The sequence below is a fragment of the Loxodonta africana genome, chromosome 6, assembly GCF_030014295.1.
Source record: "Loxodonta africana isolate mLoxAfr1 chromosome 6, mLoxAfr1.hap2, whole genome shotgun sequence".
NCBI lineage: Eukaryota > Metazoa > Chordata > Mammalia > Proboscidea > Elephantidae > Loxodonta > Loxodonta africana.
In genome coordinates this window covers 19,857,704-19,875,159 of record NC_087347.1, presented here as the reverse complement: position 1 = coordinate 19,875,159, position 17,456 = coordinate 19,857,704, and the positions used below count along the sequence as shown (strand labels likewise).

At 37.1% G+C, this 17,456-nt stretch overlaps 1 protein-coding gene across 1 annotated transcript in view; it reads left to right on the top strand.

Moving 5' to 3' along the window:
• Positions 1 to 17,456, top strand: part of LOC104845483 (putative serine protease K12H4.7) — a 66,888-nt gene that overhangs the window by 14,311 nt on the left and 35,121 nt on the right. Inside the window, exon 4 of the mRNA XM_010586357.2 lies at positions 8,798 to 8,933. Within this exon, the coding sequence (XP_010584659.1) occupies positions 8,798 to 8,933 (136 nt within the window). The remainder of the gene's footprint in view (positions 1 to 8,797; positions 8,934 to 17,456) is intronic.

The following is a 17,456-nucleotide window of genomic DNA, read 5'->3' as shown; positions in this document are numbered from 1 at the left end:
TCTATATATGGGAGTCCCTGGGTGGCACAAATGGTTAACAATCTGGGCTGATAATCAAAAGGTCGGGTGTTCAAGTCTATGCAGAGGCACCTCGGAAGCAAAATCTGGCAATCTACTTCTGAAAAATCGGTCATGGAGAGCTTTATGGAGCACAGTTTTTCTTTGACACATACGAGGTCACCATCAGTTGGAATCAACATGGCGGTAACAGGTTTGGCTTTTATATATGTCTTTTTTTATTATAGGTATTATGTATATATATATACATATATAGCAAAATCATCTGTAAGTTAATGATTACTTAATTAAGCATGGTCCAGTAGCATAGCATCAAAAAACTATCTTCCTCCCCATATGATAGGGTCCATGAGAGATTCTTATGCTACTTACCTTTGGTAGTTGGTATCCATATTTTTAGCTATATGATAGGTGATAGCTTCTTAATTGGTGGAAAATGTTGCCATAAGTCATAGCTTTTGATTTAATAGGGAAAGAATTCATGATTTAGCTGTTTCCAAGAAAGTCAATGAAAAGTTCTTTTTTTTTAAAACACAAAACACCTTTTTTTAGTATTTTAACTCTTTTTTTTTTTGCATTTGATGAAGGTTTAGACAGCAAACTAGTTTCTCATTAAACAGTTAGAACACATATTATTTTATGACATTGGTTACCAACCCCATGACACATCAACACTCTCCCTTCTCCTCTCTGGGTTCCCTATTATGAGCTTTCCTATCTCTTCCTGCCTCCTCATCCTTGCTCTTAGGCTGTTGTGCCACTTTAGCCTCATTTTGTTTTTTGGACCTGCCTATTCTTTGGCTGAAGTTTGAACCTCAGGAGTGACTTCATTACTGAGCTAAAAGGATGTCCATAGACCATATTCTCAAAGTTTCTCCAGTCTCTGACAGGCCAGTAAGTCTGGTCATTTTTTGTGAGTAAGAATTTTGTTTTATATTCTTTGCTGCCTCTGTCCAGGAACCTTTATTGTGACCCCAGTCAGAGCAGTCAGTGGTGGTAGCCAGGCACCATCTGTTTTTACTGGACTCAGTCTGGTGAAGGCCATGCAGATGTGTTCCATTAGTCCTTTGGACTAATATTTCCCCCTCACATCTTTAGTTTTTTTCATTCACCCTTGCTCATGAAGGGGTAATACCAGTGAAGTATCTTGAATGGCTCCTTATAGGCTTTTAAGACCCCAAATGCTACTCACAAAGAAGAATGTGGAACAGTTTATTTATAAACTGTGTTATGTCATTTAAGCTGGATATTCCCTGAGACCCTGGTCCCCTCAGCCCTCAGTTTGGCAGTTAGGTCCTTCAGGGAGTTTGGATGTATCTGTGGAGCTTCCATGACCTTGTCTTGTATAAGTCATTCTGGCTTCCCCATTATTGTAAACTATCTTACCCTTCACCAAAATTACCACTTATCTATTGTCTATTTAGTGTTTTTCCATCCCCACCCCTCCACTCCCTCCTAACCATCAAAAATGTTTCTTTTTATGTGTAAATTTTTTTGTGAGTTTTTACAACAGTGGTCTTCTTCAATATTTGTCCTTCTGTGATTGACTTATTTCACTCAGCATAGAGCTCAACAGATTCATTCTTGTTATGAGATGATTCATCACTGTTTTTATCATTGCATAATACTCCATTTTGTGTATGTACCATGGTTCATTGTTTATCCGTTCCTCTATTAATGGGCTTCTAGGTTGTTTCCATCTTTTTACTATTGTGATCAATGCTGCAATGACCATGGGTTTGCATCTGCCTATTAGTGTGATGACTCATTTCCCTGGGATGTATTCTAGGAGTGGGATTGCTGGATCATACGGTATTTTCTGTTTCTACCTCTCTAAGGAAGTGCCATATCATTTTCCAAAATGGTTGTATCATTTTGCATCCCCACCAGCAATGCATAAGAGATTTGATCTCCCTGCAGCCTTTCCAACATTTGTTATTTCCCGTTTTTTTGGTTTGTGCCAGTAATGTTGGGGTGAGATGGCATCTCATTGCGGTTTTGGTTGGCATTTCTCTACAGGCTAGTGATCGTGAGCATTTCCTCATATGGCCTTTGGCTCCTCGAATGTCTGTTTTTGTGAAGTCTCTGTTCATTTGCTTTGCCTATTTTTTAATTGGATTGTCTTTCTTTTTTTTTTTGTAGAGGTGTTGAATTTTCTTTTATGTTTTAGAGATTAGACCTTTGTCTGATTTGTAACAGCCAAAAGCTGTTTCCCAATATGTAGGTTCTTGTTTTACTTTTTTGGTGAAGTCTTTGATGAACGTTAAGTGTTTAAATTTTAGAAGACCCCAGTAATCTAGCTTATATTCTGGAGTTTGTGTGTTGTTTGTTATGGTTTGTATCCTTTTAATGCCATTTATTAGAACCTCTAGTATTGATTCTATTTTTCTTCTATTAACTTTATAGTTTTTGTTTTTATATTTAGGTCTTTGATCCATTTAGAATTATTTTTTCGTGTATAGTGTGAGGTATAGATCTTATTTCATTTTTTTTGCAGATGGACATCCAGTTTTGCCAGAACCATTTGTTAAAAAGACTGCCTTTTCCCGTTTAATGGACTTTGGGCCCTTATGGAAGATCAATCGGCCGTAGGTGGATGGATTTACATTTGGGTTCTCGATTCTGTTCCAAAAGTCCAATATATCTGTTTTTGTACCAGTACCAAGCTGTTTTGACTACTGTAGCTATATAGTAGGTTCTGAGGTCAGTTAGTGTGAGTCCTTCTAATTCATTCTTCATCTCCAGTAGTGCTTTATTTATCCAGGTCTTCTTCCCTTTCCATATAAAGTTAATGATTAGTTTTTTTTATCTCTTTAAGTAACATTGCTGGTATTTGCATTAGGATTGCCTTGTATTTGTAAATCACTTTGTGTAAAATTGTCATTTTCACAGTGTTAAGTCTAACTATCCATAGCCATGGTATGTTTTTCCATTTCTGTATATCTCTTTTGGTTTCTTGCTGTAGTGTTTTGTAGTTTTCTTTGTATAGGTCTTTTCCATCTCTGGTTAGATTTATTCCTAAGTATTTTATTTTTTAGGGACTATTATAAGTGATATTGTTTTCTGGATTTCCTTTTCATCATTCTCTTTATTAAGGTATAGGAATCCAACTGACTTTTGTATGTTTATCTTGTATCTTGTTACTCTGCTTAATCTTTCTATTAGTTTCAGTAGTTGCCTCATGGAGTCTATTGGGTTTTCTATGTGTAGAATCATATCGTCCACAAACAGGAACAGTTTAACTTTTTCATTAACAAATTTGAATGTGCTTTCTTTTTCCTGCCTTATTGCATTAGCTAGGGCTTCCAGCACAATGCTAAATAGGAGTGGTGATAAAGACCATCCTTGTCTTGTTCCTGTTCTCAAGGTGAATGTTTTCACCCTCTCTCCATTAAGAATGATGTTGACTGTTTGTTTTACATAGATGCTCTTTATTATATTGAGAATATTCCCTTCTATACCCTTTTTTTTTATTGTACTTTAGACGAAGTTTTACAGAACAAACTAATTTCTCATCAAACAGGTAGTACACATATTGTTGTGTGACATTGACTAACTATACCTGTTTTATTGAGAGCATTTATCAGGAATTGGTGTTGGACTTTGTCAAATGCCTTTTCTACATTGATTGATATGATTCATGTGATTCTTTTCATTCCTTTTATTTATGTGGTGGATAGAGTTGATTGATTTTCTAATGTTGAATCATCTTTGTATAACTGGTATGATTCATACTTGGTTTAATCTATTTTTTTTGATATAATGCTGAATTCTGTTGGCTAGAATTGTGTTGAGAATTTTTGCATCTATATTCATGAGGGATATTGGTCTGCAATATTCTTTTTTTTTTGTGTGTGTGGTGTTTTTTTCCTGGCTTTGGTATCAGGGTTATCTGGCTTCATAGAATAAATTTGGAAGTATCACTTCCTTTTCTTTATTCTGAAATAGTTTGAGTAGTATTGATGTAAGCTCTTCTTTGAATGTTTGCTAGAATTCTCCAGTGAAACTATCTGGGCCAGGGATTTTAATCTGTTGGAATTTTTTTCCTACTTTTTTAGTCTTTTCTCTTGTTATGTGTCTGTTCTGATTTTCAACACCATTTTGTGTTATTTTGGGTAGGTAGTGTATTTCTAGGAATTTGTCCATTTCTTCTAGGTTTTCAAATTTGTTGGAGTATAATTTTTCATAATACTCTGTCATGATTCTTTTTATTTCATTTGGGTCTGTTGTAATGTCCCTGATTTCATTTGTTATTTGGGATATTTGAATTCTCACTTGTTTTTCCTTTCTTCAGTTTGGCAAGTGGTTTACCAATTTTGTTGATCCTTTCAAAGAACCAACTTTTGGGTTTTTTTTTTTTTTGTCCTCTATTGTTTTTCTATTCTCTATTTCATTTATTTATGCTCTGATCTTTATTATTTCCTTTCTTCTTGCTGCTGTGGGCTTTTTTTTCTGTTCTCTTTCTGTTTATCCGAATTGTGTAGCTAGTGTTTTGAATTTGTCCCTTTCTTATATATGTGTATACATTGCTATAAATTGCCTTTGCTGTATTCTAAAGGTTTTGGTATGATGTGTTTTCATTCTCATTTGATATGAAGAATTTTTTGATCCATCTCTGATTTATTCTGTTACTGAGTGGTTTTTAAACAGGGTGTTATTCAATCTCCATGTAATTGACCTTTTTTCCTTGCTCATCTTGTCATTAATTTTTACCTTGATGACATTGTGGTCATGATAAATTGTCCCTTTAATCATTTATATAGTGGCCTTCCTTGTCTTTTATGGTGGATTTTGTTTTAAATGCTATTTTACCTGAGATTAGTATTGCCACTCCTGCTCTTTTTTGGTAACTGTTTGCTTGACATGTACTTTTTTCCAGCTGTTGGTTTTTAATAAACTTACATCTTTCTTTCTAAAGTGTGCCTCTTGTAGACAGCATATTGATGAGTCCTGTTTGGTTTTTTTTTTTTTTTTTTTTGGTCTGTTCTGTCATTCTCTACCTCTTTATTGGTGCTCTAGGCAATTTACATTCAGTATACTTTTTGATAGGTGTCAGTTTATTGCTGTCATTTTGTAGTGCTTTTTCTGGTGCTGATGTTTTCTTTGTTCCTCTTCTCCTGTGCTGAAGTCCTTTTGTTTGTGGATTTTTTTTTTTTCATATCTTCTGTTTTTGTAGATTTGGTTTTAACGAGAGTTTGTTTTTCTTCTTTATATTGGTGACTATTTTTTTAACTTTCTTTGTAGTTACCTCGAAATTTACCCTTACATTCTCAGGTTTGAACTAAACTATACATAGCCTTCCTCTCCATTACAAAGTTCTATACTTACACTGTGTACACTCTCTCTTTATTTTTCTGACGTTGTGGTCATTACTGATTAACCTCTCTGGTTCCCTGTTGTAATTCTTTTGGTTATGAATAGTCCTTAAGAGTATATTTCCTAGGTTGGTATCTGGCTGGTACAATCTTTGTCTTTGATTTTAGTGAGTATGATTACTATATGACTGGGTGAGTTCTTTTGGGGTTTATCCTATATGGGGTTCATTTAGCTTCTTGGAGAGTCAGCTTTTCATCTTTCATGATATTAGAGAAGTTTTCTGTCAGCAATTATTCAATGATCCTCTCTGTTTCTTCTATTTTCTCCCCTTGTTCCAGAACTTTGATTACTTGAAATTTTTGCTTTGATTTTATCCCACATAATTCTCAGGGTTTCTTCATTTTCATTCATTCTTTCTTCTGATTTTTCCTCAAACAGAGTTGTAGCCAAGTGTTTGTCATCAGTTTTGCTGATCTTGTCTTCCATTGTTTCAAATTTTCTCCTCAATCCTTCTATTACACTGTCCATTTTTGAAACCTCATAGTTTATCTTTTGGATTTCTAATTTTTGTTTTTGTATGATTTCTAGATGTGAATATATTTTGGCATTTTGTTCCTGTATTATTTTACTGAATTCTTTTTTTTTTGGTCTGTATTTTCCATGAATTTGTCTGCCTTGTCCATAAATTTGTTGAATTTTTCCCCTCATTTTGGCCTGCTTATTATTTCAGCTCTTGGATAGCTCTGAACATTAAAGATTTGAAATCCCTGTGAGGTATTTCTAGTGCCTTTTATTCTACTGGAAAGTCATCTGGTGTTTCATGTTGGACACCCACTGGAAAAATCCTGTTCTTTTATTATTATTATTATTATTATTATTATTATGTTTTGATATTGTCTGCTGTCTTCAGGTCATTTAGTACTTACTTATTTATTTTTCATTTATTGATTGTAGATTTGCTTGTTTCACCCTGCGTTTTTGTTTTATTTGGTTATGTCTGAGCATGCGGGCTGTGCATTCTTTATTGTTTGCTCCTCTGTGGGCATGATTTCTTTCCACCTCCTTGTCCTATGTGTATGGCCATTAGCTCAGCTATAATGAGGCAGAACAGGTCCAGCTGAATGGGAGGGGCTGGAATGGATTTTTTGTGGCACGTACTAGGGCTGACAGGGAAGGCTGGGTATCGGACTATGGTAGGTTCTGGTGGGCAGTGCCTGTGCTGTTCAGGTGTGTGCTGTTCAGTTTACAGTGCCAGTAGGCAGAAAGGAGGGGGGAGGTTGTGATTTGTGGAGCCAAGTTGAGTATGGGAAAGAGGAGAGAGAAAAGAGAGAAACAGGATAAAAAAAAAAAGTGCTAAGGGAGCTTGCTGTTGGAGAGGAGAGATGAGAAATTTATAAATGGAGGAAAAAAAGAAAAATGGAAAAAGAAAAACAATTAAAAATTAATTAATAATTAGAAATAATAACAAAAAAAGCCCCTAGGGTCCCCACCAGTGTATCTGGGAGACCAGGGAAATGACTCCCAGGACATGCAGTACAGCCTTACTGGAAGGGGTAGAGATGTCACACAGCTCCAGGTATTCAGGAGAATGGAAATGAATGTAAGTATAGAGAGATGAGAAACTGACAAAGGAAGGAAGATAAAAAGGAAAAAAGAGAGAAGACATTCCCCCAGTGATTGCACTGATACAGCTTAGCTGATCAGGGAAGTGGCTCCCAAGTGGAGCAGTACGGATTGCCTAGAACGGGCTCCCAAGCCACAAAAAGAAAAAGAAAACAAACAAAATGAAGCAGAGCAAAATAAAAACAAACAAAAAGAAAAAAAAAAACCAAAAACCAGGGATACCATCAGGATGGCGGTAAGGACTGTGGAATAAATTCCCCAGTCAAGAGACCCTTCACAGGTTTCAAGAAGAAGCAAAGATGCCACATGGAGCCAGGTGTTCCAGAGAAAGTAGGGAAAGGTGGTGAGAGGCATGGAAGAAACCAAAAGAAGCAAATAAAGGCAACACCTGCAGCAAAAAAAAAATGGTACTCAGAGAGCTGGCCAGTGTGGGTGGGGTGAATCCAAGCGGCATGGGGCTGAAGCTAGTGCCTCCCAGCCAAGAGACTGCAGCCAGTGGGAAGAAAAGGAGACTGAGCAAGGGGTGGGTAAGTGTATATTTCTGGTTACCAGGTGCTTTGTCTCCTGCTGGGAGCTCCATGAAGCCGCTTTCTCATATTCCCTGTCTGCAGATCTCCGATGTGGGTGGGTTGAATCCAACTGGTGCAGACCCTGCATTTCAAGGCTGATCGAGCTACTGCAGCAAGCTGTGAAGCCAGGGAGGTCGAGCAGGGAGAACAATGGGGGGTGGGAAAGCATATATCCCTGGTTAACAGGTGTTCCATCTCCTGCTGCAATCAACATGAAGCTGTTTTCCCGTACTCCCTGTCTGCCAATCTCCAACAGGATTCCAAGATGGAGGATCCATGCTGCATTAGCTGATAGCGGACTTCTGCACATATCATTCCTAGCTCTCTGTTCTCTGTCAGTTTCTTATTCCACTTGGTGCTTGGCTGAATTCTTTATCTCTTCATTTGATGCTTAGCATTCCAGCATTGACATTTGTCTCTGTTTTACTCAGTTTTTCAGCTCTTTGCTGTGGTGGGACTGTGTGGTGTTTCCATCTACAGCACTATGTTGGCTCCTGTCAAGACGTACCTATTTTGAAGTTGTCTTTCATGTTTTTTCCTGCTACTTGATCCTGATTGCATAGTGGTTAAGAGCTTTGGCTGCCAACTAAAGGTCAGCAGTTTGAATCCACTAGCTGTTCCTTGGAAATGCTATGGGGCAGTTCTACTGTCCTACAGGGTCACTAAAGTTGAAATTGACTCAAAGACAACAGGTTTGGTTTTTGGTTTATCTGACTTTATGAGAAGCCATTTATAGTTAATGGCATTAGGATTTTTCCAAGTGAATAAAAACTTTTCAGTGGCAATTTGGGCTTCTTCATACATGTTCCCATTAAAATAAATAATGTGTAAAATTTCTACTTCAGTTTTTTTTTTTTTTCAAAAAGAAAACAACCCATCTCACCAAAAAAAGATACATTCCAGATAAAATATCCTTAAATATTTGAACTTCCCAAATGTAAATTGTTCCAGTTTCTGTATCCTTGATAGAATATCATCTGGTCCAATAGTTCTGAAATGTGTAAAATTGAGGCATCTTTCTACCTACCTAATTTAAAGAGTAAAACCATGTCCCAGTTCATTAATAGGTCAGGGTTTCCAGAGCATGGTTTTAAGTTTCTGTTTACTAGTGACTTTTCTTGGCATTCTGACAAAATCTGTTAATTTCACAGTTTCTTAACTTTGTCATAAAGTGGAGGTAATTGCAAACTTGAAAGAACTCTATTTTATAAATGGTTACAGTTCAATCATATTGAATGCATCTTTTTTGTTTTTGTTTTTCATATCTTTAGAGTACCTTGAAGTTGTTCGAAGATCTCTGGCCACTCATAGTAGCAAATGTTTCCAAAGAGTGAAAAAGGTTTTTAATCAAGTTGTGAAGATGCTGAAACTTCCAGAATACTACAGTAAGCTTGAAGATGATTTCACGTGAGTGGATTGATTTGCCCATGAGGCAGTCTGTGTCTAAATATAGTCTGGTATTTACTTGAAGTTACATCATGTATGTCATTTTCTTACATGCTGTCATGATTGAATTATGTCCCCCCTCCCCCCCAATGTGTCTGTCAACTTGGTTAGGCCATGATTCCCAGTATTCTGTGGTTGTCCTCCATTTTGTGATTGTAATGTTATGTCAAAGGATTAGGGTAAGATTCTAACACAACACTTACCCAGGTCAACTCCCTAATCCAAGGTAAAGGGAGTATGCCTGGAGTGTGTCCTGCACCACATTTTATCTCTCAAGAGATAAAAGAAAAGGAAAGCAAGCAGAGAGTTGGGGACCTCATACCACCAAGAAAGCCGCACCCAGGGCAGAGTGTGTCATCTGGACATGGGGTCCCTGCATCTGAGAAGCTCCTTGACCATGGGAAGACTGAGGACAAGGACCTTCTTCCAGAGTGGATAGAGAGAGAAACCGTTCCCTTGGAGCTGACACTTTCAATTTGGACTTTTAGCCTACTTTACTATGAGGAAATAAATTTCTCTTTGTTAATGCCATCCACTTGTGGTATTCTTTTATGGGAGCACTAGATGACTAAGACACATGCATTGCATTGCTTTGCATTGCATTGGGCAAGTTACCTGCAAACGATTTCTTTAAAAATTTAAAAAGCAAAGATGTCACATTAAAGACTAAGGTGCCCGTGACCCAAGCCATGGTGTTTTCAAAAGCTTCATATGCACCGGAGAGTTGGACAATGAGGAAGAAAGATCGAAAATGAATTGATGTCTTTGAATGTTAGTGATGGCGAAAAATATTGATTATACCATGGACTGCCAGAAGAATGAACCAATCTGTCTTGGAAGAAGTACAGCCAGAATGCTTCTCTAACTTACTTTGTACATGTCATCAGGAGGGACCAGTCCCTGGAGAAGGACATCATGCTTGGATAAGTAGAGGGCCAGTGAAAAAGAGGAAGACTCTTTAAGAGATAAGTTGACACAGGGCTGCAACAGTGGGCTCAAGCATAACAACAATTGTGAGGATGGCTCAGGATCGGGCAGTGTTTCATTCTGTTGTAAATAGGGTAGAAATTTTTCAGAACCAACTGGACCTAACAGGAACAACAACAATAACAAAAACTAGACATATAGAAACCATTGGTTTTCAAGAGCTGGAGTAGAGATTTTCATGGTAGTGGTGGAAGTTCTTTTTGAGTAACTTAAAAAAGTTAGGGTCAAACAAATATGTTAAAATATGTTTTCATAGACTCATAGAACAGCTAGAGTGTTATGAATAGTAGGCTTAGTGTAACCTACATGACCCACAAATGTGTAGTTTTTTTTTGTTTTTTGTATATACGTTCCTGAGCCTCTCCTTATTATTATTAGGTGCCTAGAATCGGTTGTGACCCATGGTGACCCTATGTATAAGAGAATGAAACACTGCCCCTTTCTGGCCATCTTCACAATCATTGTTGCAGTCACTGTATCAATCTGTCTTCTTGAGAGTCTTCCTTTTTACCATTGACCCTCTTCTTTACCAAACGTAAGGTACTTCTCCAGAGATTGGTCCCTCCTGATGACGTGTCCATACTAAGAAAGATGAAGCCTCTTCACCTGCAAATCTAAGGAAAAATCTGGCTATATTTCTCTCCCTAAATCCATTGACTTGGAGTCGATTCAGACTCGTATTCACCCTATAGGTCTCTCTCTAGAACTACTGAATAAGAATCTCCAAGGGAAGAGGAATGAGGATTTGTATTCTTCCTTTGGCTAAATATACAAAATATTCACTACATAAGTTTTGTATCTTCTTAGTGCAATTGGTAAAAATATTAAGAATTTCAGTACAGCTATTCTCTACACTGCCCCTCATTTCTGCCTCTGGGTTTGTTCACATGATGCTCCCCATCCTGGAACCTTCTTTGTTTTCATCCTACCCAGATTCAACCCATCATAAAACCTTGATTAAATCCTACCTCGTGACTAAAGTAATAGTAGACATCTATGTGCTTTAGCGTTGTGCTAATAAGCCATTCCTGTAATAATCCTGTGAGGGAACTCCTATTCCCTCCCTGTCATAAAGGCAAGGCCAGGGAGATTTGGAGAAGTGAGTTGTTTTTTTTTTTCTTATTAGCTGTAGCTATTAGGCCCCTAATTTCTGGCAGTCCTGTGTACAAAGGAATGTAAAGCTGCCTGATCCTCAGCCATTCTCTTGTTATGCATGAGCCCTGTAGTTGCAGTACTGGAATAATTCATCTCCTTGATGGTTTTCCTTTTTTTTTTACTAACCCCCTACTTTTACAAGTATGATGTATATCTCCGGGATTGATTCCTCCAGATAACAGGCCCAAAATATGTGAGACAGAGTCTCACCATTCTTGCTTCTAAGGAGCAATCTGGCTATATATTTTCCAAGACAAATTTGTTCTTTTTTTTTTTTTTTTTGGCAGTTCATGGTGTATTCAATATTCTTTGCCAATACGATAATTCAAAAGTGTCAATTCTTCTTTGGTCTTCCTTATTCTTTGCCCAGCATTCACATGAATATGAGGCAATTGAAAACACCATGGCTTGGGTCAGGTGGACCTTAGTCTTCAAGGTGACATCTTTGCTTTTCAAATCTTTAAAGAGGTCTTTTGTATCGGATTTGCCCAATTCAGTGTGTCCTTTGATTTCTTGACTGCTGCTTCTATGGGTGTTGATTGTGGATCCAAGTAAAATGAAATCCTTGGCAAAACCAAACTTTTCTCCATTTATCATGATGTAGCTTATTGGTTCAGTTGTGAGAATTTTTGTTTTCTTTATGTTAAGGTGTAATCCATAGTGAGCCTGTAGTTTTTGATATCAGTAAGTACTTCAAATCCTCTTTACTTTCAGCAAGCAAGATTGTGTCATCTGCATACAGCAGGTTGTTAGTGAATAGTCCTCCAATCCTGATGCCATGTTCTTCTTCATATTGGCCAGTTTCTCAGACTATTTGCTCAGCATACAGACTGAATAAGCATAGTGAAAGGATACAACCTGAAGGAACACCTTTCCTGATTTTAAATCATGAAGTATCCAATTGTTCTCTTCTAACGAATGCGTCTTAGTCAATGCACAGGTTCCACATGAGCTCAATTGCGTGTTCTGGAATTCCGATTCTTTGCAATGTTATCCATAATTTGTCACGACCCACAGTGTGGAAATGCTTTGCGTAACATATAAAACACAGGTAAACATCTTTATTGTACTGTCTGCTTTCAGGCAGGATCTAGCTGACATCAACAATGATTTCTCTGATTCCATGTCCTCTTCTGAATCCAGCTTGAATTTCAGACAGTTCCTTGTCAATGTACTGTTGCAGCTGTTTTTGAATGATCTTCAGTAAAATTTTACTTATGTGTGATGTTAATGATATTGTTCAACAATTTCTGCATTCAGTTGGAGCCCCTTCCTTGGGAATAGGCATAAATATGAATCTCTTTCAGTAGATTGGCCAAATAGCTGTCTTCCAAATTTCTTGGTGTAGATGACTGGGCACTTCCAACACTGGATCCGTTTGTTGAAACAACTAAAATGGTATTCTGTTATTTCCTGGAGCCTTGTTTTTCCCCAATTCCTTCAGTGAAGCTTGGACCTCTTCCTTCAGTACCATCAGTTTCTGATCATATGCTACCTCCTGCAATGGTTGAGCATCCACCAATTCTTTTAGGTATAGTGACTCTTTGTATTCTTCCCATCTTCTTTGGATACTTCCTGCATCATTTAATATTTTCCTCATAGAAACTTTCAATATTTCTACTGAAGACTTGAATTTTTTTTCTTTAATTCTTTCAGCTTCAGAAATGCATAGCATCTTCTTCCCTTTTGGTTTCTAACTCCAGGTCTTTGCACAAGTCATTATAATACTTTACTTTGTCTTTTAGATCCACTCTTTGAAATTTTCTGTTCAGCTCTTTTGGTTTAGCATTTCTCTCATTTGCTTTAGCTACTCAACTTTCAAAAGCAAGTTTCAGAGTCTCTTTGGACATGCATTTTAGTCTTTTCTTTCTTTTCTATCTTTTTAATGACCTCCTGCTTTCATTATGGATGATGTCCTTACTCATTCCACAGCTCATCTGGTTTTCAGTCATTAGTGTTAAATTTGTCAAATCTATTCTTGAGATGGTCTCTAAGTTCAGGTGAGATATACTCAAGGTCATACTTTGGCTCTTGTGGACTTGTTCTAATTTTTTTCAGCTTCAATTTGAACTTCCAAATGAGCAATTGATGGTCTGTTCTGCAGTAGCCCCTGACCTGGTTCAGACTGATGATATTGAGCTTTTCCATTGTCTCTTTCCACAGAAGTACTGGATTTGATTCCTGTGTTTTCCATGTGGTGAGGTCTATGTGTATAGTTGCTGAAAAAAATATATTTGCAATGAATAAGTCACTGGTCTTTCAAAGTTCTATCATGTGAGATCTCTGGCATTGTTTCTATCACCAAGGCTATATTTTCTAATTACAGATCTTTCTTTTTCGTTTCCAACTTTTGGATTCCAATGCCCAGTAATTATCAGTGCATCTTGAGTGCATGTTCCATAAATTTCAGACTGCTGAAGTTGTTAAAAATCTTCAGTTTCTTTGGCCTTAGTTATTGGTGTGTAACTTGTATTAACTCTTCTTCCTTATCGGGATATGCATATTATCCTATCACTGGCAATGTTGTATTTCGGGATAGATACTGAAATATTCTTTTTGATGATGAATGCAATGACATTCCTCTTCAAGTTGTCATTCCCAGCATAGTAGACCATATGATTGTCTGGTTGAAACAGTTAAATTTGGAGAAATGTTTGTTGATGGCTCCTAATCTGAATTCTATTTGAGGGCATTTAAATTCTCCTAAGTGGAAGTTGGAGCCCTGATTTTGCAGTGATTAAGAGCTACTGCTGCAGTGGAAATTAAATATTTTGACCAGAGGAAATGTGTGAATTGCCGAGTATTCTTGAGAGATTTATGCTAATGATAAGATGTGGTCATTTTAACTGTTCTCTTTTCTCTCCTTCCATTTAAGTGATTTTTATACGGGTTCTAATTTACCTCAGCCCACATATAGATTCAGAAAAAAGTTAACTGTAATGTGTATTACCAGATTTATCCTCCAAACATCTTGTGCATTTAAAATCATTCAGAAACTTTTTTTGGTTCATGTTGCCTTTTGAATATTTCCTAAATAAGTTGGGAAATCTAGGATCCTTGAATATCTTATTTTTTGTTATATTTTTAAAAACTGAAAACTAGTGAGTTTCTTGGAATTTTTACAGTGAGTTAAATTGACTAAGTCTCTTTTCTCCCAAGTGCATAAACGTATTGTTACCTAAAGTGGGAATGAATAATATTAATTTAATTGTAGACTAATAGCAACAAACATCCAGAAAAGACACAAAACTGTATTTCTTAAATTCTTATAGATCTTTTGTTTGGGGTTGAGAGGTAATAGAAATTTGTGGATTATTGAAAGTGGTGACTCTAAATAACAATTTTGGAAATTTTTCTGATCTCTTGTACATGGAATGGAAACCCTGGTAGTGGATTAGATTTTAGCTGCTAAGAGGTCTTTTGCAGTGGATTTGCCCAATGCAATGTGTCTTTTAGTTCTTGTCTGCTGCTTCCATGGATGTTGATTGTGGATCCAGGTAAAATGAAGTCCTTGAAAAATTCAACCTTTCTGCATTTACCATCAAAAAGTCAACAGTTCAAATCTACCAGGCCCTCCATGGAAATCATATGGAGAAGTTCTACTATTTCCTGTAGGGTCATTATGAGTTGGAATTTATTCAACGGCAACAGGTTCGGTTTTGGCTTTTTATACATGGAGTATATTTAGTTAGATCCCATTATTTTTACAAAATTTTGTTCAAGAAATTAGTTTTATTTTCAGAAAGACCAATCACTCTAGCCTTGTCTTTGTAAACTGTTGTCAATATATATTGCCAGATGGTCTCTATATGTTGTCATTATTTGTTGTTGTTAGGTGCCATCGATTTGGTTCTGACTCATAGTGACCCTAGGCACAAAACCAGAAACACTCCCTGGTACTGCACCATGCCCACGATCATTATGCTTTAGCCCATCATTGCAGCCACTGTGTCAGTCCTTCTTGTTGAGGGCCCTCATCTTTTTCGTTGACCCTGTAATTTACCAAGCATGATGTCTCCCTCCAGGGACTGATGTCTTGTGACAATATATCCAAAGTATGCAAGAGTTAGTCTCGCCATCCTTGCTTCTAAGGAGCATTCTAATTGTACTTCTTCCAAAAGAGATTTGTTCCTTCTTTTGGCAGTCCAGGGTATATTCAATATTCTTGGTCAACACCACAAATCAAAGGCATCAACTCTTCTGTCTTCCTTACTCATCCTCCAGCTTTCACATGCCTATGATGTGATTGAAAATACCATGGCTTGGGTCAGGTGCACCTTAGTATTCAAGGTGACATCTTTGCTTTTCAACACTCTAAAGAAGTCTTTTGCAGTGGATTTGCCCAATGCAATATGTCTTTTGAATTCTTGTCTGCTGCTTCCATGGGTGTTGATTGTGGATCCAAGTAAAATGAAGTCCTTGACAAATTCAACCTTTCTCCATTTGCCATGATGTTGCTTATTGTTCCAGCTGTGGATTTTTTTTTTTTTTATGTTGAGATGTAATCCTTACTGAAGGCTGTGATCTTTGATTTCATCAGTAAGTGCTTTAAGTCCGCTTCACCTTCAGCAAGCATTGTTATGTTATTTGCATAATGTGGGTTGTTAATGAGTCTTCCACCTGTCCTGATGCCCCATTCGTCTTCATAAAGTCCAGCTTCTCAGATTATTTGCTAAGCATACAGATTGAATAGGTATGGTGACAGGATAGAACCCTGATGCAAAACTTTTCTGACTTCAAACCTTGCAGTATCCCATTGTTCTGTCCAAACAGCTGTCTCGTGATCTATATAGAGGTTCCTCCCGAGCACAATTAAATTACCTGGAGCCCCATTCTTCCCAACGTTATCCATAATTTGTTTTGATCCACACAGTCTCATATTTTTGCATAGTCAATAAAACACACATAAACATCTTTCTGTTATTCTCTGCTTTTGGCTGAGATCCATCTGACATCAGCAGTGATATCCCTGGTTCTACATTCTCTTGTGAATCTGGCCTGAATTTCTGGCAGTTCTCTGTTGATATACTGTGGCAGCGAGCTTTGAATGATCTCCAGCAAAATTTTACTTGCATGTAATATTAATGATACTGTTCAATGATTTCTACACTCTATTGGATCACCTTTCTTGGGGATATGAATAATTATGGATCTCTACCTGTTAGGTGGCCAGGTAGCTGTCTTCCAAATTTTTTGGCATAGAGGAGCGAGCACTTGCAGTGCTGCATCCGTTTTTTGAGAAATCTCAATTTATATTCCTTCCATTCCTGGAGACTTGTTTTTCTACAATGCCTTCAGAGCAACTGGGACTCCTTCCTTCAGTACCATCAGTTCCTGATCATATGCTACCTCTTGAAGTGATTGAACGTCGACAAATTCTTCTTGGTGTAATGACTCTGTGTATTCCTTCCATCTTCTTTTGATGCTTCCTGCGTCTTTTAATATTTGCCCCATAGAATCCTTCACTGTTACAATGTAAGCCTTGAGTTTTTTCTTCAGTTCTTTCAGCTTGAGAACCACTGAGCTTGTTTTTCCCTTTTGGTTTTCTATCTCTAGCTCTTTGCACTCATCATTGTAATACTTTACTTTGTCTTCTCAAGCTGCCCTTTGAAATCTTCTGTTCAGTTTTTTATTTCATCATTTATTCCTTTTGCTTTAGCTTCTCAACATTCAAGAGCAAGCCTTAGAGTCTCTTCTGACATCCATTTTTGTCTTTCTTTCTTTCCTGCCTTTTTAATGATCTGTTGCCTTCTTCATGTATGATATCCTTGATGTTATTCCATAACTCTTCTGATCTTCTGTCATTAGTGTTCAACATGTCAAACCTATTCTTGAGATGATCTATAAATTAAGGTGGGACATACTTAAGTTCATATTTTGGCTCTTGTCGACCTTTTCAAATTTTCTTCAGCTTCAACTTGAACTTGCATATGAGCAAAATGAAAATAAACAGCTGCAAACATGCATTAATAATCAGAGTATGAAATGTATGAAGTATGAAACTATGAAAACTGGAAATTGTGAAAAATGAAATGAAACATAGACTACAATATCCTAGGCATTAGTGAGCTAAAGTAGACTGTCCATTTTGAATCAGACAATCATGTGGTCTACTATGCCAGGAAAGACGACTTGAAAAGGAATGGCATCACCTTCATCATCAAAAAGAACAGTTCAAGATCTGTCCTGAAGTGCTACCTTGTCAGTGATAGGATAATATCCATATGCCTACAAGGAAGACCAGCTAATATGACTATTATTCAAATTTATGCACCAAATACTAAGGCCAAAGATGAAGAAAATGAATATTTTTATCAACTTCTGCAGTCCAAAATTGATCAA